The sequence below is a fragment of the Hippocampus guttulatus genome, chromosome 8, assembly GCF_054856545.1.
Source record: "Hippocampus guttulatus isolate MCC_2025c chromosome 8, RoL_Hgut_1.0, whole genome shotgun sequence".
Taxonomy (NCBI): Eukaryota; Metazoa; Chordata; class Actinopteri; order Syngnathiformes; family Syngnathidae; genus Hippocampus; species Hippocampus guttulatus.
The window spans coordinates 19,326,819-19,352,140 of NC_141268.1; the positions used below are offsets into that span (position 1 = coordinate 19,326,819).

Genomic DNA, 25,322 nt, shown 5'->3' on the forward strand with positions numbered 1-25,322 from the left:
ATTCAAGTGGAAGGGTTGTTGTCATTGGGTGCCAAAGTTTGGCAACCCTTCCACTTGAATTGATAGAAATGTCCTTTTGTGACTGAAATGTTATCAGCCATCTAAGTCACAACAAGACATTTGCGTTTTTGGCCACAAAAAACGACCATGTATAGTAAGCCGTTTTTAGCCGAAAAAAACGACCAATGTCTAGTCAGGCGTTTTTAGCCCAAAAAAAACGACCATGTATAGTAAGCTTTTTTTAGCCGAAAAAAACGACGATGTATAGTAAGGCATTTTTGGCCGAAAAAAAAGACCATGTATAGTAAGGCGTTTTTAGCCGAAAAAAACGACCATGTATAGCACGGCGTTTTTAGCCCCAAAAAAACGAATATATAGTAAGGGATTTTTGGCCGTTTTTTTTTCGGCCAAAAACGCCGTGCTATACATGGTCGTTTTTTGGGGCTAAAAATGCCTTACTATATATACATGGTCGTTTTTTGGGCTAAAAACGCCCTGCAATACATGGTCGTTTTTTTGGGCTAAAAATGCCTTACTATACATGGTCGTTTTTTTTCGGCCAAAAATGCCTTACTATACATGGTCGTTTTTTTGGGGCTAAAAATGCCTTACTATACTTGGTCGGGTTTTTTTTCGGCAAAAAATGCCTTACTATACATGGTCGGTTTTTTTCGGCTAAAAACGCCATGCTATACATGGTCGTTTTTTTCGGCAAAAAACGCCTTACTATACATGGTCGTTTTTTTGGGCTAAAAATGCCTTACTATACATGGTCGTTTTTTTGGGGCTAAAAATGCCTTCCTATACATGGCCGTTTTTTTTTCGGCCAAAAATGCCTTTCTATACATGGTCGGTTTTTTGGGCTAAAAACGCCTTACTATCCTCCTAAGAACCGAACTCTTGCAAGGCATGCATTTTTGGTTTGTTTTTATTTTCTCTATGATATTTAGGCTAATTGGGACCTGATGAGTGTAAAAACAAAGAATAATCTTTTTACTTGATGTAACGTCCTCGTAAGTGGACGCCAGGCCCCTATACTCCAAAATTTAACATTATAGTCTTGAAAACCAAAGATGTCATATACATGGTCGTTTTTTTCAGCCAAAAATGCCTTACTATACATGGTCGTTTTTTTTTCGGCCAAAAACGCCGTGCTATACATGGTCGTTTTTTTCGGCTAAAAACGCCTTACTATACATGGTCGTTTTTTTTGGGACAAAAACGCCTTACTATACATGGTTGTTTTTTTGGGGGCAAAAAAACTTACTATACATGGTCGTTTTTTTTCGGCCAAAAATGCCTTACTATACATGGTCGTTTTTGACGCTAAAAATGCCTTACTATACATGGTCGTTTTTTTGGGCTAAAAACACCTTACTATACATGATCGTTTTTTTCGGCCAAAAATGCCTTACTATATACATGGTCGTTTTTTGGGCTAAAAACGCCTTTCTATACATGGTCGTTTTTTTTTTCGGCTAAAAACGCCTTACTTCACATGGTCGTTTTTTTTGGCTAAAAACGCCTTACTATACATGGTCTTTTTTTTCGGCTAAAAACGCCTTACTTCACATGGCCGTTTTTTTCCGGCTAAAAACGCCTTACTATACATGGTCGTTTTTTGGGGGCTAAAAATGCCTTACTATACATGGTCGTTTTTTTTTCGGCCAAAAACGCCTTACTATACATTGCGGGCACTCAGTGACCGTGTGAATGAATGGTCGTGTTAGTGTATGTGTGGGGCGGGGGGAGTAGAGTTTGAAACTTGGGTTACGGTTTCAAAGTAATGTTAATGCTTCAAAATGAAGTTTTCAACTGGGATGACAATTTCAATATACCGGTAGGTTTTTTAAAGTGGAATTCGTTTTTCTAGTTGAGGTTTTAAACACAAGAGTTCGAGTTTGAAACAAGGGTTAGGGTTTCAATGCAAGATTTTAAGATAGGGTTGGGATTTCAAATGAGGTTTTCAAACAGGTGTGAAACTAGGGTTAGGGGTCCCAATCCTTCGCATGTCACTATGGTGGTATTTCGTGGCCGTCCTGCAGGAGGCAGAACGCTTACGACACGGTATTTGCTGTTCCAGCCAGGAGGTGGCGGCAAAGAAATGACATGACTGCCACTCCTACTTTCATCGTTTGCTTACGGAATACCGATGACAAAACACACACACACACACACAAATGTGTGTGTTGCAGTCAACTGGAGCCTTCCTGTTGCTGTTATTTATGGGTTTTATTGATGCCCCTCCATCAATGGATGGGATGCTGGTGTCTGCTTTCATTGGAGAGGACACTTTCATCGAGACACACATATGCAGGCTGTACCGTATTTGATAATCTTATGGATTGGATTTACTCTTCCTGTGTGTGTGAGACAAACATACACATAGAGCCATTCTGGATTATATTTCCTGTTTCTGCGGATGCGTGTCTTTTGATAACGTCAACAAAAGAACAACACTTTGTTCTTTGTGATTAATAATTTAATTTCATGGCAGGACACACGCACACGCGTGTAACAATGGCTCCATCAATAAGGGAAATATTCCTCACAATGCATCAGAAATGCTTGAAAGGGACGCACGCTCACACACACTCCAGATCCCGAGTGGGCGTCAAGGTGTGCACAACGTGAGAGAAGGAGGCGCTCGCTAGGAAGAGGTGGGGGGCTTGCAGTAGTCGTCCACTGCCGTGATGGTGGCCTTACAGAAGAAACAATCCTTGTTGTTCATCAGATGCTGATTGATGCAAGCCCTAAAAAAAAAAAAAAAAAAATAGGCTCACAACTCCCAGCATGGCTTGCGGCGAGTGCCCGATGGCGTCTCGTAGCCTTGGAGGAGATCCCAGAAGGAGACCGCTTTGGCTTGAGAAATTGACACGCTCAACTATCATCGATGTGAGTGTGTGCGTGCGCGCGACTAACTTGCAGGACTTGTGCGAACAGGGCTGAAAGACGGCCGAAATGGAGTGCGCATAGCAGATGGGGCAAAGGTCATCCTCGCTGGCTGGCTGGAAGACATCAAAACAGAAAAGGCACACATGACTTCAGCCATTTGCAGCTTTTCAAGCAAGGAACATTTATGGGATGTGACGGATGGCCGCCGGTTTAACCCTGGAGAACCCAAGAACCCTTTTCTTCTTTGGAAAATGATGAATTATACATGAAATGACTGCTATATGTTCACTGAACACCAAAATATATGTTTTTTCAAATATTCAATGCTTTAATCCTAATTCAGGATTAGAGCCAAATTTGACCCTTGGGATTTAAGGGTAGCATTTGAGTAGCAGAATTTATAGGGGCCAAATTTGACCCCATGGGTTCTCCAGGGTTTTAAAGAGACGCAGGCTATGGTTGAATGAGCGCCGGGCGCTTAAGTCCTCTGTTACCTCAAACCGCCGTTGGACTTGACGGTAAAACTAAACATGCCACAAAAAGAAGTACACAGATTGTACTTTTAAAAACAAGACATGCGCCGTTTGAGAATCACCGCCAGTGCTAATGCTAAAGTCACTGTAAATTCCCATTGACATGCTACGGGCAAGTTAGCATCAACCTCAGATGTTTCCGATTCAGACAAGCGCTGTAGGAACACAAAACGGAAAAGTGATACTTGAAGACACAGATTCTTCCAAATCTATGAAAAACAAGTTCTATGACGGAATCTCAAGAGTGTGCTTCGAGCGGGCTACCAGGCCATCGCGATCGACATATTGGGGACACGCCTGGTCTACAACATGACGGGAGGACAACCTGTGTGCTGGTCGCCGCCTTCTGTGATTCCCTGGTGAGGAAGGCCAGCATGCTTTCCACCTTCAGCTTCTCCTCCACGCTGATGTAGTCGCTGTCTGCAAAACAAAAGCAAACCCAACAGGCATGCTAGCAAGAGCACGGCACCACAAGACAACATGGTGCACGTGTGCGCGACTCACATGCGTTGAGGGAGAAATGTTTGTGCTCTGACGAGCCGGTGGGAAGGTGCGGACCCACGGAGGGCACCAAGGTGGAGGAGGAAGAGGCGAGCGTGGCCAACGCCCCCGAGGCCGACTGGTCGCCAGCCTCACTGAGAAGGTGCTGGATGGAGTGAAGCTGGAAGCACGGGTCGGACAGCAGCACGCACGCCGCGCGACACGTCCTGACACACACAACACAACTCATGAGCACCTCGCCACGCTAATTCCTGTTGGCGGTACGTGATGTCATCGTTTCACTTCCTGTCAGATGTGACGTGACATCAAGAGGAAAAACCCAATTCCAATGAAGTTGAAAGTGTATTGCGCTTGTGTCTTTTTTTCTATGTGAGTGAATGTGTTTCAGTGTGTGTGTGCGCGTGTGAGTGAGAGTGAATCAAGAGGAAATACTAGACAAAGGGGAGACAGGACAAAGGGACAGAAACAAGAAAAAAATAAATAAAAGGAGGAACAGAGCGAGTGAGTGAGCGGGGAGGGGGCGGAGCCAATGGAGGAGCTCCCAGAGAAAGGCTAGCTCAGCTCAGACGAGACGCCCACAGGACGAAAAGCCAAGGAGGCAACGGCAAACATCGACCGTGTTGACGCCCAGCTGCCTGGGTGTGCTCCTCTCCGCCACCGGCGGGAGGCGCGGCTGAGATCGGAGAGGACCCGAGAAGAGATGCCAACTTCTCGGAAAACAGCACGTCGGAGTTGAGCCGAGCCCGGGTTCGGCGCGCGGTGACGAGCGGGTGCCGTCCATCACCAAAACACAAACGGCGAGTGGCAACAGGAAGCGGAGAGGAGGTGAAAAACAAGAAAAGCTGGCAGCCGTTTGGCCGACGCGCACTCGATGAACAACAACTGACGTGAGTCCAATCAACACACACTTGACTGTGTGTGTGTGTGTGTGTGTGTGGAACGGTGTGAGACCGTGGATGCATGTGTGTGAAGGTGTGTTTGCATGGATTGTTTTTGTGTGAAAGTTGCTGTACATTTGTTGTGCAACTGTCTGTTGTTTCTGCCCCTCTTCAAACATGAAATGAAAAATGTGCCATTGTATGTGTGAATGCAGATATGTATGAGTGTTTTTGTGTACAATTGTGTTTGTGTGTTATTGTGTGAGTGTGTGTGAACAAGGTTGTATTTTTTAATGGGAGAATGTCTGCGCGCGCATTTGAATGTGTGCTTTTGTCTGTCTGCATGTCAATGTGTAATTACATGTGTGTGTGTGTGCGTGAGTTTGTGCCTTTCGTCATGGCTGCCACTGTCGCGTTTGTTGTCAATTTGTATTTGAGACCGAGTGGTTTTTTTTTCCCCCCTCCCCTCTTGTGGCGCACAGACGACGCGGCCACAGCCCGGCGTTCTACGCGATCTGGCGTTCCCGATGGAGGACGTTATGAGCGTCTGGTCCAGCAGCTGATGGATGCTTTGGCCACAAATCTCGAGGCGGCGCTGCGTGTTAGCGGTTTGTGAAGGTTCCGACCCCGCCCGGCACGAGCAGATGTGAGTCGTCCTCATTTGCGTCAGCAGCCGAGGAGAAAACTCGCATCGGGATGAATGACGTGAAGAGCATTTTCCAGTGAGAGGAAGCAAACAAGCGGTGTATAATGCGGGCTGTCCTTCGGGACGCGGCGGTGACGGCGGTGATATCCCAGACTTGGCCGGTGGTTCTGCTGGGCCTTCTCCAGCAGACGCGGTCGGTCGGGTCCTTGGGGTCGGGACACAACTCGTCCCGCGAGGGCGGCTGCTTGCGCGCGGCCGACATCCTGAGCTGCGTCGGGCTCGGCTTGGACCGGCCGCCGGCGGACGCGCCCGCTTCCGTGGTCACTTTGGACTTAAGCCACAATCGTCTAGCGGCGCTTCGGGGGGGAAGCTTTGAGGGGCTGCTGCGTCTGCACACCGTACGCTTGGCGCACAACCGTCTGACAGCCATCCTGCCGGGCGCTTTCCGAAACTCCTCCGGTGCGCTGCTGCGACACCTGGACTTGTCGTCCAATAAGCTGCGGGTCGTGGAGGAGGCCTCTTTCCAGGACCTTCCCGGCCTGGAGGAGCTGCTGCTCTTCAACAACCTGCTGGTGAAGGTGGATCGCAACGCCGTGGCGGGATTGGGCGCCCTCCGCAGGCTCTACCTCAGCCACAACCGACTCCTGGAATTTCCCTTCTTGTCCATTCGAGAGCACCCCGGGCTGCTCTTGCTGGACCTGTCCTCGAATCGCCTGCCCCGGCTGCCACTGGAGAACCTCACCAGCCTGCCGGGTAGACTGCAGCAGGCGCTTTACCTTCACGCCAACCCGCTGGTATGCGAGTGCGCCATGTACCGAATGTTCCGCCTGTGGGAGCTTCGAGGCTACCCGCCGGTGACGGAATTCCGGCAGGACTACACCTGCCTGATGTACGGGGTGAAGGGACTCTCCGCGCGCTTCCTCCCTAACTTCCCCCAACCTTGCAACGCTACCGCCGTGACGCCGCAGTCGAGCGACGTGGCGGTGAACGCGGGTCGGCCGGCGCTGCTCCACTGTAGCACCACGCTGACAGGGAAGCACGTGGCCTTCTTCTGGGTCTCCCCGAACCAGGAGTACGTGTCGCCGCCTGGCAACAACGGCTCGCTAAAGATGTTCGTCAACGGGAGCCTGGAGATCGTGGCGGCCCGAGCGGAGGACTCCGGGGTGTACTGGTGCATGGCGCGTGACACGGCGGGCCTGCGCAACGAGACGCAGGAAGTGAACGTGACGGTGGTGACGCACCACGCCGACCAGGACCACGACTCCTTCAACACCGGGTTCACGACCCTGCTCGGGTGCGTGGTCAGCCTGATCATGGTCCTCATGTACCTGTACCTGACACCGTGCCGCTCCAGGCCCTGCAACAAGGGGGCCGGCCCCGCTGCCAACGAGAGCGCCCAGTCCTCCATCCTAAGTCCCACCCCGCCCGCCACCACCGAGGGCCCGGGCCGAAAGGTCAGTACCAACAGACACGTGGTCTTTCTGGAGCCAGTCAGAGAGCAGCAGAACGGGCGCGTCAGGGTGGCAGGGGCGGTTCAGGGGCACCTGGGGCCGGGTTTGCTTCTGGAGGCCGAGGCGCGGCAAATGCTCCGGCGGGACGCCAAGTTTCCAGACACGTCATTCGTGTTGCCCTAGCAAGGGAACTCCAACAACGACACCGGTGCCACTATTTTATCTCACGGCCCCCTCATCTTCCGCACCCTGCACCCCCCCCCCACCCCTCCCACTACCAACATTACAACTTCCAGCACATCCCGACTCCTTACCGACACCTTTGCTTTGCCTTCAAAATCACACCCAAGAACCGATCTGTGCACTGTGACGGGATGGACGACAACTCAAATCACCAAAGATGGCCAACAAACAATCTGGGGGGGGGGGGTCGGGAATGTTTGCTGCGTAAACCTTTAAAAGCCCGCGAGTACCTTTAAGAACGCTTGCTGCAGATGCCTTGATGCCGCGCACGGAGCAAGCGTCCCGATAGCTCGGCTGAAAATAGAAGCTCCGCCTGCCGGGTTGGCTTCTCATTGTTAAATGCTGTGGCGAGGACGAGCAGAACAACATCAATAAATCATCAAGGAGCACTTTGGAGGTTTTGTCTGCAAATGTTTTCACTGCACTCACTTGCACCGACGTCCTTGCACGACCTCCACTTGCCGTCTCGCCGTGTGCCTAATAAAGTGCGCTCCGAACCAACATCCCTTCTGGTTATTTCGCTAGCTTACCAAAGCATATCTTAGCAGATCACAGCATAGCTGCGCCGACTGATCCAAATTGAGCTTTCAGCTAATTCGGATGTTTTTGCGTTTCGTAAGAAATGCTGAAGTTTCCCTTTTTAAAAACAAAGAGATTCAAATTGATAGAAGTGAGCCTGGAAGAGTCAATCCCAAACAAGGTGCCGTGAGAGATCCTTTATACTTCTGTCAAATTACGTATTTTTGGTCAACTATCTTTGCCTGGAACATATCCTTCCAGAAAATTGTCGCCTGAGGGGACAAACCAATCGGCTGGGCAATTTTGAGCCCGTTGAAAAGGAATTATAAATCGGTCTGAGATTTGCACTTAACTCATTCACTCCCAAAGACGTTTTTAAACGTCTTTTCAGACTTGGTCTAGAATTGGCTGGTACTGAATGAGTTTAATTTCTCTCAACGTAGAATAAGCAGGAGGAACTTCAAGTCGTCCTCACCGATAAGGCGCCAAACTTTGGGCGGTCATGTGACCCGCTGCCCCATCGCGCCAAGTGGTTGCATTGTGGCATGAAATCATGTTTTCCAGGAACACGCGCTATTAATAGATGCTCCCGTCAGCAGACGGCCACGCGTCCTCGCCGGCGCCGCGCCAACCGGGACGGCCGCTCGCTCGTGTCGGTCTTGCCGCTTGCCCATCTTTTATGCGACACGTGCGCATAAAAGATGGGCGCACGGGTCGGATTTCAACTCCTGGCGCCTTGAGCCGCACCGACCATCCGGCCGCCTGGAGGAAGCGTCCGCGTGACTGACGTTCCTGCTCAACCTTGTCTTCGTTCCCACTTCCTCCGTTCCCCTTGTTTCCATGACAACAGGAGCAGACGGGAAACGCGCCGGGAGCCTCGTGAGGGCCGAGCGGTCACGCCAATGACAAGGGCTACGGTCTTGTCACTTCAAACACTTGCCATCGTCGCCGCCATCACAGACTTCACGTCTTCACGGGAGCATGCTGAGGGCCAAGGAGCGTTGCGTGCGACACCTCCCGATACCCTTTCCACGAATCATCTGTGACATTCCGATGTGTTGTGTTTATTATTTTACTTTATGTTAACTGTTTTGTGAAGCGCTTTGTTAGAGCTGTCGCTGTTGTGAAAGCGCTATATAAATCAGCATGTATTGTATTCCACACTGATTTTTCTTCCTTTCTCCTTGATGCAACCAAATCCTTTGAAGAGAAATCTTGTAAGTCGAAAGCTCTACAACCATGCATGCCCATGTCCGTATTATGGGGAAGACATCCTCGCAAACAAGACAGCCGATGCCAAGGGCTTACTTCTTACAAACCTTTTCAGGGACATCGGTTACCGCAGCGGACAGCTGATCGTGTTATCGGGTTACAGGGTGCATGAAAGGCTTAATCTACACAATTGACATGACGTCATCATGTCAGGCAGCTCGAGTTACGGCAACTTGTAAAACGTGCACGTGTGCGCGCGCCTGTGGCTGCTGGATGGAAGCGCTGAGTCCAGCTGAGTCCGATTTGAAGGTGGACTGGAACTGACACCTCAGAAAGACAACACGGGCACTCGCCGTTTGTCAGTCAGTCGTCATTAAAGTCGATCAATGAGCTTGATCACGCATTTAAAAAAAAAAAATCTTGAATCACAAATAGAATATTGACCTTGCTACTTCTTCTGTGAGGAGAGAAGCCTTGCGGACAGGCTGGGATCAGGCTACATGATGACAAAGGATCCTGTCCGACTGAGCAAAAATCAATAGCGGGATCAGGCAATGCAAATTGGAGCCGCAAGATTTCTCAAGCTCAATGTTGGACTTTTCATGACTCCAAAATGCTTCTGCTGATTCTCAAAAATATGGAACAAGCACTTCCCCTGATGCTCCACAATTGCTCAATAATGGCTGCCGTCCACCAGAAAGTCTTTTGCTCACCGAATCGATAATGTTCCATTTTGGAACGACAAGCTAAATGGCCACACAAGGTCGTGATGAGGGAGTAGAGAAGGATTGCTGCAGAGGCAATCAAGGGGAAGACAAACTCATTTCGGGTGATACTGGTAGCAGCAACTTAATAATGGAGTAGTGCCGTTTTCTTTTTTTTTTTTTTTGTTCTGTTCAGAAGAGAGACTGAGATCAAGCTACGTCCTACGAAAACGGGAGTGGGAAGAGACTGCGGAGGCTTCAGGCTGAGTGAAGCCCACGTCCGGCAAACAAAACAAGAGGCTGCTAAGCTAATTAGCGCCCCCACAATCTCATGTTCCTGATGGGAACGGAAGTTGACGGGCGCAGGAATACGCACACACGCTCTCACTGTGCATGCGCCTGTTTGCTGAGGCACAATGAGAATCACTGATTTTAAAGAGGAGGCGGAAACATCACGTGTGAACTGACCGCAACACAACCCATACACAAAAAGACGACATCCTTTGGACCGAAACAAGCTTTTTTTTTTCTTTTTGTTGTTGCAAATCAGACTGGAGGAACTTCAGAACGTCCCTTGGCAAAAACTCCTCCAGTTCAGCAATACACTTGGGGGTGTCTGCCATAAATCTGTGCCACAGCAGCTCAGTGGGTCCGGAGTCTCAGCACTCCAGGAGACAGACTTCTTCAATTGCTCATCGTCCACTTGCATCGCAAGTCCTTCAACGAGCTTCGTTTGTCAGACAGAAGCTTTGCAAAGTGTCTCGATAAACTCGGGAATTCATTTTTCCATCCATGACAACAATGCGTCCAGGCCCTGAGGTAGTGCAGCAGCCCAGTCAAATCTGGTCCACTGCAGTCAGAGTCTAACGAGCAAGCTTGATGTTTTTATTTGTTAAACATACTTTATAATGGTCGGCTGACCGTGTGTGTGTGGGTTTCCTGTCAAACTGCTGGACGAGCCGCTAAGGATTCTATGTAAGTGTAGCAGGATCAATACTATGGCTGCATGTGGACAATCTGATGGGATCCAAAGATTCCTTGATGGACTTCGATCAGGCCAAAGTGAAACGCACACATCGGTAATGGACGCTGAGCGTGTGCACGGGGGAGACCAGCCCAGCATGCGTGGGCACACACACGCACACAAACACACTTTAATGACTATAAAGCTCCAGAGTGTTGTCCGCGTTTGAGACTACTTAAAAAAAACATTGGCCCGTTTTCTCCGTGTTGTGCACTTTTCCCCCCCATCGCGCTCACGCGGCATCCATTAAAACACTCGCTGTCGTTCCCCATCATGCACCACTCTGCAACCGCCACTTGCTCAACCAAACCTCAACCTTTTACTCAAGGCGGGCTTAAACCCCCTCACATAGACGCGCACACACGCGCTTAATGAAATTATCATCGTCATGCATGTGCACATTGTAGTCCACAACATCTTCGAATCAGCTGCAGACAGGAAGTGAGACAACAAGTTTGTCCAAAGGGGGGGAGAAAAATAATTCTACTCTCACATGGCTTCTTTCAATAAAAAGCATACACACGCAGAGTTCTACGATTCGAAATCAACATATTTCATGCTCCTTAAAACGACACTCAATACGGAACATGTGTAAAACAAAGTGTTGTCGTCAACGCATGACGTGTGACTCACCCATGCCGGTCGCCATCCACAAGAAGTCGAACGAGGATGCCGGTGACGGCCACCAGGATGGGGTAGTGGTCCACGCTCTCCAGACCTCAAGCACACAACAACAACATAAGTCACGAAAGCAACACGCGTGGCACAGCAGCGGCTTACGCGCGCATACCTGGCAATCGCAAGTTCACCACGCGGTCAAAGAGGTTCTTCTCGGCCGTCACCCGATTTAACACCTGATTCAGCAACTGCGGCACACCCGCAATGGCATGTCAACAACTCGGCCAAAATCCCATCGCAAGGGTCGGCGGCGGTGAAGAGCGAGCCCACCTGAGCCAGGCGGCGCAGCAGCAGCTCAGCGGACGGACGCGACCAGTCCAGGAAGATCTCCGGGACCAGCGTGACCGTCATCTCCAGAACCCTCAGCAGGCTGACGGACAGGTCGAAGCAGGTGGCGCACACCTGCAACGCCACGACACGTCGCTCAGCCCGCCATCACTCAGTGGCCACTCATATATATAGTATAGGATATCCAAGTGATTAAGTGATTGATTATGATGATACAGTGATAAAAAGATATTAATTTGTGTTATTAATTTACTGTTTTCACCCTCTTTGTTCTTGGGTGATTGATTTTTACACCATCGGCTTGGTATGCAGCAATAGATACTCAAGTTGAGAAAAATGCTGATTACGTCAAGATTGCATCAGGCGGCGTGATGTCATGGCGAGAGACGTTATTTGGCGTTACGGGTGGTGGCATGACGTTGGACTAATTGTGTTTTGTGGCGTGCAGCCTAAGATCATGTGGTCGAACCAGAGGTGGAGAATGAAAGTCCAGAAAGTCAGTGTTTGGCTTCAGCCACTGTGCTTGTACTCAACCGGCAGAGAAACGAGCTCCGGAGATCGAGCTCGTTTAACTTGTCGCCTCATTTACCTCTCGGCTCGTTTACCTTCAATTTGTATTGAAGAACTTGTGGCAAAAGCACTTCAAGCCAAACCGTGGCAGGGTTTTGACAACGTCAAGCAGCATAATTTTACAGCGTGCGCTGACCTTCAGCTGACGCGTGTCCACAAAGTTCCTCTCTGGACGTTCGGCTGCCTGCTGAATCTGCAACAAGGACGAGACGCGGAAAGAGCGGAAGACGGCCAGGTCGAAGTCGGCCGTGTCTTTGCGTGAGCGAGGTCGGGCGGGCAAGCGGGCGTTACCTCCTGAATCATGCCGATGAACTCGGAGAAGGCCCAGTTGAGCTGATTGAGGACGCTGTTGAGGAAGGAGGCGGCCATGTCTTTGTCGGCGCTCAGCAGCCGGGCCATGTGTCTCTGGAGCAGCAGCGATGGACACGGCTCTGGAGACCAGTAGCAGCTCACGGGTCACATGATGGTAAATTGGGAGGAAACCGACACGGTTGCTGGAGAGACCAACTACCGGGGAAACGTGCCAACTGATTTGAATGGCTGCTACATTCAACCAACCGATGGTGATGGGAGAGGAAGATGTGGAAGCGCGACACGGGGGAAAACGAACATATTCACCCAAGAACAAAACAAAGCAAAAAACTAACAAAAAAAAAATCTAACAGGATGGATGGAATTTGGAAACTAAACGGAAAAAAAGGAGCAAACAAATAAAAGGATGATTTAAATTCTATAATTTAGAAAAAAAAATCAGGTAAAAGGAAGGCTGGAAAAATAATTCTGGAAAACTCAAATAAATAAAATGAGAAGTTAACATTTTCCTGGAAAACAAAATTAAAAATGGGATCAAATGAATTAAAGAACTTTTTGTGGCTACGACATTAATTGTAAATGAAGAAGAAAATAAATACAATGACATACAAAGATATGAAAGAAAACTTACTCTGGAAACTCGCAACGGTCAAATCCCCTTCATCGACATGCAAAAAAAACCCCCCAAAAAACAAAAACCAACGACAAAAACGACAAAGTGTGAGCATGCGGGACAGAAAGTGTGTCACAATGTGTCACAAGACTATATCAAAGATGGCCACTTCAATGCACGCACTTGCTGCCAATCAAATTCACACCCGCCCACTCGCATGCTGTCAATCAAACTGGGAAACGCCTGCGCATGTGCGCGCATGCCATCTGTTGCCTCGTCATCCTACTTCCCGTGGCGGCTGACTGACGAGGCAACGGACGCATCGGCGGTGTGACGCGCCAACCCATTGATGAAATGGGTAACCTACTCTGGAGGCTGGGCAGGTTGGCGTCCTCGGGTTTGGTCTTGAGGAGGTGCGGCAGGCGCGTGTACCTGTAGCCAAAACCGCAGCCCTGCAACGCACGCACACACCAAACGTCACTTCGGAGGTCACTTAAGTGCAAATATGATCCTGTCGTGACCAACTGTGACCAACAGAACACTTCCAAGGTCTTCCACTAGGTGGCAGAAGCCACGATCAAGCCCGAATGAGCCATAATATGGGCAAACTGAATTTGGAGCTGGATGCCGGAGCAAATTCAACTGCTAAGTGCAGCGAAGGGAGCGCGCGCCTCACCCGCCACAGCCGGACCAGGATCCAGTTGGTCTGCGCCCAGGGTCTCTGTTCGTAGGGGGCCAACAGGTTCCTCATCATGGCCACACGTCTGAAAGCACAAGTGCACGCTAGCAAGATGGCCACCGGCAGCGTGCACGCGCGACTCACTGGTCCTCGGCGATCCTCTCCACTGCCCTGAGGGACTGCGGGTAGCAGACGTAGCTGGCCAGCGCCTGCATCAATGCGTCTTTGATGTCTACGAGACAAAAGCGCCGTGCGCCAGTGACATCATTTGTTGGGGTGAGGGGAGGTGTTTCATCAATTCATTTTATTCATAGGTGCCTTTCAGGGCGCCGTACAAACTAATTTAAAGAAGCAGTACAATAAAAATAGAACATGAATTATCAATGAAAATGATAAATCATAAAAACGAGATACAGTTGACTTAGCGGTCTAGCGTAGAATAAGTGTGTAGCGAGTCTAGTTTTAAAGAGTGTTAATGAGAATGTTGTCAGGCAAACAAAAAGTGCCTGACTGACCAGCGAGCGACCTGTCCATTATTTGTCTTTGTGCCCTAACGTGGAGTGGCAAACATTCTCGGGAGTTATCCCATCTTTGGATCAAAGTTAGTTGAGATGGGCTTTCCCACAACTTATCGGAGAGCAAACATCATAAATGGTGTGTGTGTGTTTGAGAGACCTGTTCCAACGATGCGTGGATCCGCAAAGTGTTTGGCAAGAATGGCTGCCAGCTGAGTCAACGTTTCTTCATAGCCTGCGGGGACGACAAAGTCAGATTGGCGGGTTGGCTCGATCCTCACCTGAGAGGGAGCGTGCGTGGTGCGTTGGCACCACTGACACATCTGTGATGGACGCACAATGCCGTAGCGAGAAGGGAAGCCACTGGCAGCCATCTTGCATTGCCGCCCGTATAGCGCACCTAACTTGGATTCACGATTACTCTGCAGCGTTTTCACATTAGTTTCTGTCTCTGCAGCACAAATGACAGAGTGTGTGACATACGGTTGTACCAAGAAGTCTGGGAGAAGCGCACATTTCGTCGGTAAGTATGCAATTACAAATTTTATCTTCTGAGTTACAGCTCGGAGTGCTACTCAAAGATTGGTCTGCATCGCATTGTCAGAACCATCAACAATGAAATGAAGGCGAAGCCCATCGAGAAAAAAGTTGCTGCAAAATGTAAACCAACCTCTGTAAGTCACGATTCACCATACTGAGATCATCTACTCTGAAACGTTGATGCAGAAAGTGAAGTTGGTTCTTCGCAAGGCTCTCATGACTCCACACAGGGATGCCTGCGTAAAACACGAACTGATAACAGTGTTTTCAGTCAAATCCCAATGCAAGTTGTCAGTAACAATGGCAACGCAAGATGGCTGCCCTCTGGCTTCAGCCGGCAAAGCCTATTTAACTCATTCAGTACCAGCCAATTCTGGACCAAGTCTGAAAAGACGTATAAAAACGTCTTTGGGAGTGAATGAGTTAAGTGGGAGTGCATCATATAGTCTGTACGTCCGAGGGTGGCGCGCACTCACCTGGCAGCTGGTCCATGCTGCTGGCGGGACTGAAGTAGTTCTTGAGCGCGTTGTAGGCGTACATGGCCACGTTGAGGTAGAACTCGGGCATAAAGGCGAACAGCGAGCCCGTGCGATCGGCGCGCTCGATGGTGCCGATGCACACGCGCACCAGCCAGTACACGTCCAACATCTTCTCCTGCGCGAACAACAGCGGTGAGGCATGCCTCGTGCGCACACGCACACGTGCGGACCCACCTTGGAGTAGATGGTGGCGTTGATCCAGGCCAACCTCCTGCTGAGATGATTCAACTTCTCAGCAAAGACCTTCTGACTCTTGTGAAGTTCCTCCAAGATGTCCGATCTCTACGGCGGCAAGCCGATGCCAAAATGGATTAGAAGGCCGCCAAGGACAAACGCACCGCAACACCAGCGGAAGTGGCGTCCCACTTACTCTCGGCGGGCATCGGGCGATCTTCTCATCCGTGTCTTTGAGGGCCGCTGCATACTCGTGGACGTCGTCGGCCACCACCACCATCTATGCAAAGAACACAAGTGACCGTCAATCGGGCACGAAGCACCCTCATAAACAACAGACCGGTCGCCTGTTGATCACGCTCCACATCTACACAAAACAATAGACTGGTCGCCTGTCGTCATCGACATTTTTGACCGATTTTCTGACGAGTATCATGAACCAGACCCATGTCAATTTGTGTCCATTTTCTGCACTCTCTATTTGAAATCCTTACCCATTTTAAAAGGATGGAAAATGAAAACTTTTGATTTTACTCGATTCGTGGAGAAAAAAAAATCGACACACAAATCAATGAATTGATGATAACACAAAATGGTGATGCTGATGATGCAGCTGCTGAGAGTGGCCACACCTTTCCCAGCTGCTGATGTACGCTGAGGTTGTACATCATGACGATCCCGTCGGTGATTTCCAGAAGCGATTTGTCGGCCACGGGCTGATGCGATTGGTCGACGGGTCGCCCAAGCAACAGGCCGTCGTTGCCGTGGCTACCTTCGACTTGAGAGGGAAAAAGAAAACAACACAACAGACACAAAGATCACAGTGTTGACAAGGAAGGATGACGACGCGATGGCCCCGATTGCGTCTTTTCGCACGTTTTCCCGTGGCCAAAGCTAAGCCACCTATTGGCCGCTAGCGGTGCATTTTGATGACGTTTTTTTCTGTAATGGGACAAGAAGATAGGAAGGGACGGGGGAAGTAGTCCTCGTCTTTGATGACTTACTGTCCTCCTCGGTGCGCTGCTCCATGGCGAGGGCGCGTACTTTGACCTTCTCGGGCTGGCCGAGGGGTCGCCTGGGGGTCATGAGGCTGACAGCGGCGGTGCTGAGGAAGCGGTTGGCGCGGCCCAGGGTGGGCGAGCTCAACCAGCTAGGCCGAGCCGGGGCGCCGCCCGCCGACGCCCCCGCCGGCCTCTGAGGGCGACATAAATAAATAAATAAAAACAACAACAGTTGGCTCACCTTGGGAGGGGAGAAACAAATAAAGCCCACATCCCCGCATGAATAAAGCTGTCGTTTTTTTCATTTGTTTATCAAAGCCATATTATTATAGGAAGAAGTGAGAGTGCTGCCTTGAGATGGAGCTGAATTTAATCGAGCCAAGACGAACCTGCGCCGCGCCGCTCTCGTCGTCCTCATCCAGGTCGTCCATGGACGCCGCTTGGATCTCGGCGGGGTCGATGATGACGTTGGCCTTACTCGCCAGGTCGTCTGTGGGAGCGCAAGGTCGCCATCGACTTCAACGTTAGCAGCAGTCAGGCATCATGCTGTCAATCGGCTCAATAATCGACGCTCGTGAGGGAACGAGACAAAAATCAACGAGGGACCATTGATCCATCAATTATCAAGCAATAAACGGACATGTAAATAGACGGAACGTAGTTATAAGAAAGGCTAAATGGCTGCATAAAATTGGTGAACGGACGGACGCTGGAGAATAACTTCATAAAAATGAACCAAGGTACCGTGACTTACTGCGCGAGTTTCATTCATTTCATGACCAAGCGTTTAACTCAATATAGTCGAATATCAAACGAATATTCCCTACAGAAAAGAAAAAAAAGCAGAAAGAATAGCCCAAAGGCCAAAAAGTCACTCAGCATCGTTTTTTTTACAACATGCGCCGCGTTCGATTTGCTTTCTGCGACACAAAGCAATGGCGCCTTCTCGCTGATCTGCAGGAGGCTTCCAATACGGTTCCGCGCTTTTCCCGATTGGCCGAGCTGGAACTTACCCAGGGGGTTTTTGAACTGGTTGCCAGCCAATCTCGGGGCAGGTGAGACAAACAAGAATTTGTTCCTAATTTGCGTGCTTTCATATTTTTCATGCACGATTGCCCTTTACAAAGTCGTCTTCCATTTTGCAGTCGTTTTATTTGTTTGATGTGACTTTTTGCTGCTGACTGAGTGGACTGACCTTTGAGCGTCTTCTTCAGGTGTGACAGGAGCCCGCCCAGCCGCTGCAGGTCAAAGTAGTCCACCTTCCCGTTGTAGAAGAGCTGCGGCGGCACAAACGCCGCTGCAGACAAAGTCGACCGGGAGACACAGGGGGCACGGCGGCGGCGGCGGCACGCACCGCAGAGGACGAGACGAAGAAGAAATGAGAGGAATGTCAGAGCACGGAATGAGGACTGACACGGATTAACAATCATCAGCAAGTGGTGCACTTTTATCCACTTGGGGTCACCAGCTCCACTTCGAGCACTCTTATATCTGTGAATCTGAATTCGATTGGCTTTAAGAGGCGGGGCCCGGCCTGGTGAGGGGATGTGGGTGTCAGCGAATGAAAAGAATGCATACAGTTAATTTACTGCCTGACATAAACAAACTGTGGACGGAGAAGCAATCTTTTGTCACCAGGCAAGACTGCAGCCATTTCAAGATGGCGTCAGCGGACGCGACGGACAGGCGAGTGGACGCACGGCGGCGGCAGGCTTTCGTACCGTCACTGCTGACGCTGCCCGGACTCTTCTTGCAGCTTTCGTCCCAGCAGGCGCGCACGGCCGTGATCAGGCGGTGCAGGAAGCACAGCATGTACTCGGGGGGGCACAGGGCAGTGGGATGCTACAGTACATGCGCGCACACGCACACACAAAACAAAAGTCATCCATTTTGGAATGAGGCTGTAAGTAAAGTGAAAGGCTGTGACTCATTGCTGTCTGTTGTGGTGTTAAAAGTTGGAAGTGCTCGCTCTCACCCCTCGGTTGCTGGCGTTCTCTTGCAGGAATTTGCGGAACTTGTTCAGGAAAATGTACCGGGACGCTTCGCCCTAAGCAAAGTCAAAACAGGACCAAAAACTCAGCAAATGATGCAAACAAGTTCCGGGAAGTCCAAATGATCAACATCTCCACTTTGCTATTCATTGATGTTATCCATTCGTGAGTGAGTAATTTGCTTGTTATATTTTTACAAATTTTCCAAGCTTTTTTTTTTTTTAAAGCATCTACGGATCATACACACTGACCAACAAAATCGCTTTTACAGTGACAGGCAATCAGATTTTCTTGATCCAAAAATCGAAACATAATATTAAAATGTGAGCAAACGGTGATCGCGACATTTTGAGTTAAATTCTTGGAAATTGCCACTCAGTGACCTGAAAGCATACGTGTGCTGCAATCTGAACATTTTGTATGATGTCAAGACAATTCTTGTTACAAAGAATAAAAATCCATGCACGTACTGTGCTCTTGTCTTTGTTGTTGAGCAGCAGCCGGAGGATCTGCACCTGCAACTCCTCCACCACTAGAGGGAGACAGAAGCAGTTTTTAAGCGATCACACGAGGTAGTTGGCAGGTGTCGTACAGGCAGATCCGTTTGTTGCCTTTCCTACACGACAATGACAGAATAGCTAAGTTGACCACTCGCTGTTCACGTCATGGTTTCGGTTCGAGGAGGAGGCAGAGCCACTTTGCACAAACAGGTGAAAGAGTGCGCTCATCCACATGAGTCAGTCAACTTAATTGATTTCTGTTGTCTTCTACATCGCAGAGACTAATTGAGTTTGCGGAGGGCGAGACCTGCTGGAGACTTACAGAAAGAGGAACGTGCGCTGATGTGTATTTCCCATCACAGACGTACAGTCAAGGGAGGGGAAGGCAGTGCTGATGTACCCTCTATTGAGGATAAATTATTGATTTTTTTTTTTTTAATTAACCTTTGTGTATCTTCCAAATGGCCCATGTACCGGTACTGGGTTGTTGACTGTTGACTGGTTTGGGACCACTGCAATGGGTCATGTGACTGAGATCGTGCTCATGATCAAGACACCCTTCACTCAGATGTATGAAAAACAAAAGCTTTGACAAATTGACAAGCCGCGGCGACGTGGACTTCCGGGGTGATTGGCTTCCGCGAGACGTCGTCCTCGTGAGAATGCAGAGCAGTATTTTGTCACGATATTCTAACGGTGTCTTGCATACATAACTGACCAAATGAGTATTTGACCTGGTTGAAGTTGCGACACACCCAGGAAGGAACGGCGTCCGGTGAGTTTGGCACAAAGTATTTTGCAGCATTGTGCAGTTTTGGGCACATTTCATGGACGGCTTCAAGTAAGCTTTTGCACACTCTACCAGTGCACTTCCATGTTTCGGGGGAATTATCGCCACGGGCGTATCCCACCTTCGATTCTTTTTTTCAGCCGCTGACATCCTCGCTCGTAAGCTCGCCGCCGCAGACGCTCATCTGAAGTCTCGTCTTTGGGCTCACGCTCATCTTTTCCCTGACGGGGAAGAGGACAATCGCGCTCAGGCGTGCGTACATGAGCGGGGTGGTGGGCGGGTGACATGGCGGAGACGCACCCACCTCCTTGTCAAAATGCGTGGGCCACCAGGTGGTGGGGATCAGCTCCTCAAGCCCCGCCTCCTTCACCCGCAGCGGAGTCTTGATGTAGAAGAACACCACCGAGCGCAACACGTCAAACGTGCACTGAGGTTAAAGAACACCGCACGGACTCTGTGTCTGCGCACGTGTGCCTGAGACAGGCGCCACCATGTGGACACGCAAGGATATAAGACGTTGTTGAGCAAGTACTTCCTGGACTTCTCGTGACGCAGGATGGCCGTCGTCAGACGAAGGTAGTGGATCTGCAAAGACACGGGCAAAGTTCAACAACGCGCAGGTGCACGCGAACACGCGTGAAGCAGACGTACGAGACACACGCGGGACACTGGGTACCTGGAAGCCGAGGTCGGGGATGATCGGGGAGAAGCGGTAGGCTCTCAGCAGCGACATCATCAACTGCTTCAGACACTCATTCACCTCGTAGTCCTGCGGGTGAGCGATGAGGTCACGTCGTGCCCGCGTGCGTTGCGCGCGCGGGCGTTTACCTCCATGAGGAGCCAGAAGAGGTCGAGCAGCTGCTGAATGAGCGGATGCTCGTCCACGGAACCGCCGCCCTCCAGGATCCCCAGCAGGAAGTTCATCAGCACGTCCTCCACCAGGTACACTTTGCACTACGCACGCGATGCGTTCACCGACACGTGCGGACAAAACGAGGGAAAAGGGAAAGAAAAGACGCACTCGCTCACCATCAGAGGAGCAAAGTGGTTGAAGACGTGCGCCAGCGTGATCAGGACGGTCGCCTCGCCGTCGAGTCTCCACACCGAACAATCCGTCTCCACCACCCGCTCCTCCTGCGCGACACACGCACGCACGAGCAAAAACACAATCACGGGAACACACGCAGACGCAGACTCATGAGTTGCTCTCTGGTGTCCAATCCCGTTGCTGTGTTGTAGTTTTTGCATGTGGGCGGGGTGAATGACCTGCACATCGATGCGCGTGGACAGGACGTTCTTGACGAAGCCCAGCAGCTTTTGAGCCTTGAGTAAGTCGGCGGCAGGCGGATCCTGCAGGGGCAGGTAGCCCTCGCACGGGTACGTGAGCGTGTCAAGGACAAAAAGCCAGTGGCACGGCCAGACAAAGGAGACAAAAGGCGGCGAAAGGATATCTGAGTGGCCGGCTGCCGAAATTGAAGGCCACCGACTCCTTGAAGGACAGGCTGATGGCGGGGAAGTAGGCCACACCAGGTCCAGTCTTGATGTCGCCAAACGCCGTACCGAGCGATTGGCCGTTCCTGGGCACACAGCAGTCATTATGATGCAACTTTGACCACAAAATCCTCAAAAGTGTTTGGAAAAGCACATTTGGTTCTTTAGGATCACAAAAATATGTTTTGTTGCGTGTGTGTCTGCAATTTTTATTGCCCCCCCCCAAAAAACAACAACTTTTACATCCCTGTTGTGTGGCATTGCGCAATTGTTGTTGGGTTTATTTTATCACTAAACAATAGCAAATAATTACTGGTTAATAAACAGTAATCCGTTTTGGAATGCCTTTTCATGCACATTTTTTTTATCGGATTATTGACTGGAATCTACATCTCCTAAAACAAGTGGATAACGACAGACATGAACATCGCGTGCGACTTACAGGCAGAAGGCGATGGTGGCATCGTCCAGGTCGATCAGACAGCTGACGATGTCGCCCGCTGCCCACGACTGCCGGCGCACGAACAGAAACGCAGCGTCAACGCCGTCGCATCAACGTCGTCGTCGGGTCGGCAGCCGTTCGCTCACCTTGCCGTAATTGGTGGTGACCACGTTCCACTTGCGCACTCGGTTCCCATCGTAGGCATACGAGTCGGGCGTGTCGCCGACACCCTCCTGGCGGGAGGTGACGGTCGTTAGTGAGCGCCCGTCACAGATCGGCGAGGGGCGCCGGCGAGCGCTCACCTCTTGGTTGAAGCGGCAGTTGAGTGTGCACCAGCCGATCTGCATCAGACCCTGCGACGAAATCAGCACCTCGTACGCCCACTTGCCTGTATGCCAAGGTCAAAGGTCAAAAGCCGTGCCATAAAAATGTGGCTTGCTTTTGCTTACTAAAACGTGCTTTTTTGATCACTGAGTCACAAAAACGCAACTTTTGATCTTTCTAGCACAAACAAGTCTGGCTAAAAACAATTTTGGGTGACCAAAAAAATAAATAAAATAATCAGAAAATTAAGTGTTGGTGACAAATTTCTGCATTTCCAAATCTTTAGTTAATGCTGAGCAAAGGCAAGCAAAGTTTTCTGCACTCGAGCAGGCGGTGCACCCGGCCCGTGCTCACCTTTGTAAACGCAGGTGGTGGCCCGGATGGAGCTGAAGTTGCTGTGGCCAATCACCTGAAGGGGGCACGGCAAGCAAAAAGGCCTGGTCGAGGCGGCCGACTATGGAACTTGTGAAAAGGAAAGGCGCCCTACCCCCAGCAGGTCGTCGTCCACAAAGAGGAGGCCCTCGAAGCCACCGGTGTGGTCCAGGACCACCGGCTGAGGACCCAGACGACCTTCGACCTCACGGTCTGCTGGGACAAGGCGGCAAACGTTGGCTTTTTTTGGGGGGGCTGCCAAAGAGCGTGATGTGCAGACATACCCGCGCTGTCGTCAGCCGTTTCGCCTTCACACAACAACGTTTCCAGGTGAGCGTCCAGATCCTGGAAGGCCAAAGGCTTCCTGAACAGCAGGGGGAGACGGCGAGTAAGCCGGTCAGTGCGGTCGATCCACCAAGGGGAAGAAGACCAACAATCATCGTGAGCAACTTTATTGGCATATTACATTTTGAAAGGCCTGCAAAGCATTTAAGCGCACTTGTGCACGCCAACATGCCAAGCAGGGCTCCCTCTTCAACACACACAAGCGCTGCATATTTGAATGTGTGTGTGTGTGTATGTCTATAAATAGAAGTGCCTGTAACACAAAGCGCAGCAGCTGAGCGTATTCCACTCTAGTATCCCCCTGCCTCATTCACAAGCTGGAAAAACCCTCAAGCAGAAGCTAACCCTGACTTCTAGTAAAAAAGTGTACTGTTGCCAGTACACAGTCACATTTTTAATATAAAAACAAGTCGAAAGCCGCCCAGTCACCAGGGTGACAGACAGACAGAGACAAACAGGCAGGCGGACAACCTGAGGGAGGGTGGAACGGTGGCCTGATTGGCAGAAGGGAAGATGTGGCGCAAGTAGTCGCTCAGCAGCCTCTCGTTGACGATACCTGACGAGAGTAAAAAAGAAAAAGTGTCGTTCTCCTTTTTTTTTTTTTTTTTTTTGCTGTATGACCGAAACGGAAATATGAATAATGAAGAGTAGACTTCTACTACTGTAAGAGGAATATTAGTCATTGAATTATTGCAAAGAAAAGTTTGGACTTCAGTTCTTTGACATTCGAAGAGCAACATGAAAAAAAATGCAGTGAAGATTTTTGCAAATGTATTACAAGAAACAAATGAAGAAATCATATCAATTTTGGAACAGGATGTGGGAAAAAAAGGAAAGCAATGTGAGCACTTTGCAAATGCACCACCCATGTTGTTTGTCCCCGTTGCACTTGTCATTCACAACGCACTGTTGGCACAGATAGTTGCATTAAGAGCATTACAGACATACCATAGATGACAGGAATCTGTGAAAATTGGTGGTTTGTTTTACAAAAATACGAGGACGTGGCATGAAGGTGGAAAGCGTTACCGGTGGACTTGGGCTTCTCCATGTCCGAGGCCAATCTGTAGTTGCGGCGGCTCAACGTTGTGCCGCCGCCGCTACTGCCTTTGGAGCTCATGCTGTCTGCTGGGATGTAGGCCACACGCAACCGCTGCAGACACACACGCAACAAGAAAAAAAAAAAAGTAAAGATACAATTGGCATCCTGTGCTTTGCCTTCAAGCCCATCATGATGGCTGTGAATAACACACTCCAATAGCACCAATCAAATGTGAGCATGGGGCCGAAGAAGAATCAACACGTAAAGAAAAATTGACCTTAAATGGTGCACAGACATTGGAGCAGAGACCTGCTTCAGGACAAGTTGGGGCTCTCTGTGTCTTGTTCAAGGGCAAAGAGTCTCAGAGTCTTCCTTTTTTCATGCAAACCGAAACAAGAAATGTTTTCTTTTTAGGGGGATTATTTTATTGTTTATTTTATTCAAACCAACATACTTACCCAACTGTGACTTTTGGTGCAATTTGACATTTACCTGCTTTCACAGACGACGATACGTTACGCAATGAAGGACGCCTCAATTATCCCATCATATCAGATACAACTGGTGCAGAATTTAGCTGTTGAAGTCATGAAGAGTAACCCCCTCCCCTTATACACACACACACACACACACAACCCCACTCTTGGAACAGTTAAACTGGTGAGCGGTTAAATTTAGAAAACATTTCAAAACCCTCACAGTCTCATTTGGACCGGTGGACAAGAGAAACCGCACATTTTGACTTCTTAACCATTGTCAATGCACTTCAGGGCACTGAGCCGATGCTCAGTGCATGTTCGCGTGGGCATGTACCCAATGTTGACTTTGTGACCCCTGAATTAGATGTTTGGGTACCAAAGAAGTCATGTACTCTATGCGGTGCGATCCTTCCACGACAAGGAACGCGGCGGCGGCCGCCACCTTGCGCTCGGGGTCTGTGCTCAACTTTTTCACTCAAGACATATCAAAACAAACACAAAAAACGGTCAAGTGATGGGTCGTATCAGAAAAGACGCCAAAGTCCAGGCACTCGTACCTCGAGGCAGAATTTTCTTGGTATTTTGGAGTAACACGTCAGGTAAAGTGACGACGTCAAACTGTCTTGGGAGTTTTAGCCTCCGTGTCGCCATTAGGTGAGCAGAGTTTTCCAAAACACGTCTTCGCGCACGAGAGAACACCGAAGGCCATGAAAATTATGGCAAACGAGCACAAATGACAATGCCTCGGCCAGCAGCAAGCGCCGAAATGCTAGTCGATCGCTGGCCGGGCTAGCTTGCATGCTATTTTTCAAGGTAACGTGACGAAATACGAACATGATAAAACAAAAATGGAACGTTTACCCGTTTTGTCCCGCTTCAGCGCTCGCTCCACTTGTCCTCGTGGGGGAGGTTGTTTTGGCGCCTATTTGAGTCTCGACTGAAGAATGCGTGCTTGTTTAGGTTCTTGTTTAGGCTCATTTGGACCACAACACAACAGTCTGGCTTGGCCACGCCTACCGCGCTACGGCGTT

At 49.8% G+C, this 25,322-nt stretch overlaps 2 protein-coding genes across 3 annotated transcripts; one reads left to right on the forward strand and one right to left on the reverse strand.

Moving 5' to 3' along the window:
• Positions 1-2,217: 2,217 nt before the first annotated feature.
• rnf123 (ring finger protein 123) lies at positions 2,218-25,299 on the reverse strand. Its single transcript, XM_086117243.1, has 40 exons — positions 25,153-25,299; positions 23,800-23,923; positions 23,242-23,326; positions 22,710-22,789; positions 22,541-22,638; positions 22,408-22,462; positions 22,032-22,117; positions 21,876-21,962; positions 21,730-21,797; positions 21,248-21,373; positions 21,063-21,177; positions 20,826-20,930; positions 20,625-20,750; positions 20,473-20,565; positions 20,313-20,381; positions 20,101-20,223; positions 19,918-20,017; positions 18,977-19,038; positions 18,491-18,562; positions 18,237-18,357; positions 17,711-17,812; positions 16,905-17,005; positions 16,519-16,708; positions 16,147-16,292; positions 15,711-15,794; positions 15,515-15,622; positions 15,278-15,455; positions 14,422-14,496; positions 13,891-13,978; positions 13,744-13,831; positions 13,435-13,519; positions 12,434-12,573; positions 12,279-12,335; positions 11,555-11,686; positions 11,397-11,472; positions 11,240-11,324; positions 3,933-4,135; positions 3,754-3,848; positions 2,923-3,008; positions 2,218-2,753 (listed from the first exon to the last, which is right to left on the reverse strand). Exons 2-40 carry the CDS (start codon positions 23,888-23,890, stop codon positions 2,651-2,653), a joined length of 3,984 nt encoding a protein of 1,327 aa, XP_085973369.1. The 5' UTR covers positions 23,891-23,923; positions 25,153-25,299; the 3' UTR covers positions 2,218-2,650.
• amigo3 (adhesion molecule with Ig-like domain 3) lies at positions 4,131-8,827 on the forward strand. 2 transcript variants are annotated; one of them, XM_086117242.1, is made up of 3 exons: positions 4,131-4,816; positions 5,290-6,907; positions 8,517-8,827. In XM_086117242.1, the coding sequence occupies exons 2-3, from the start codon at positions 5,558-5,560 to the stop codon at positions 8,547-8,549; spliced, it is 1,383 nt and encodes a 460-aa protein (XP_085973368.1). In that variant the 5' UTR covers positions 4,131-4,816; positions 5,290-5,557; the 3' UTR covers positions 8,550-8,827. The 2 variants fall into 2 exon arrangements, with proteins under 2 accessions (XP_085973368.1, XP_085973367.1); XM_086117241.1 differs by lacking the exons at positions 4,131-4,816; positions 8,517-8,827 and having other exon boundaries at positions 5,558-7,536.
• Positions 25,300-25,322: the final 23 nt, after the last annotated feature.

Coding starts and splice junctions, on each gene's coding strand:
- rnf123 (XM_086117243.1), bottom strand. CDS start 23,890: ATGAGCTCCAAAGGCAGTAGCGGCGGCGGCACAACGTTGAGCCGCCGC. Junction 17,006..17,710: donor CCTGAAGAAGACGCTCAAAG/GTCAGTCCACTC, acceptor GCGCTCCCACAG/ACGACCTGGCGAGTAAGGCC. Junction 12,574..13,434: donor CAACCTGCCCAGCCTCCAGA/GTAGGTTACCCA, acceptor ACTGGTCTCCAG/AGCCGTGTCCATCGCTGCTG.
- amigo3 (XM_086117241.1), top strand. CDS start 5,558: ATGCGGGCTGTCCTTCGGGACGCGGCGGTGACGGCGGTGATATCCCAG.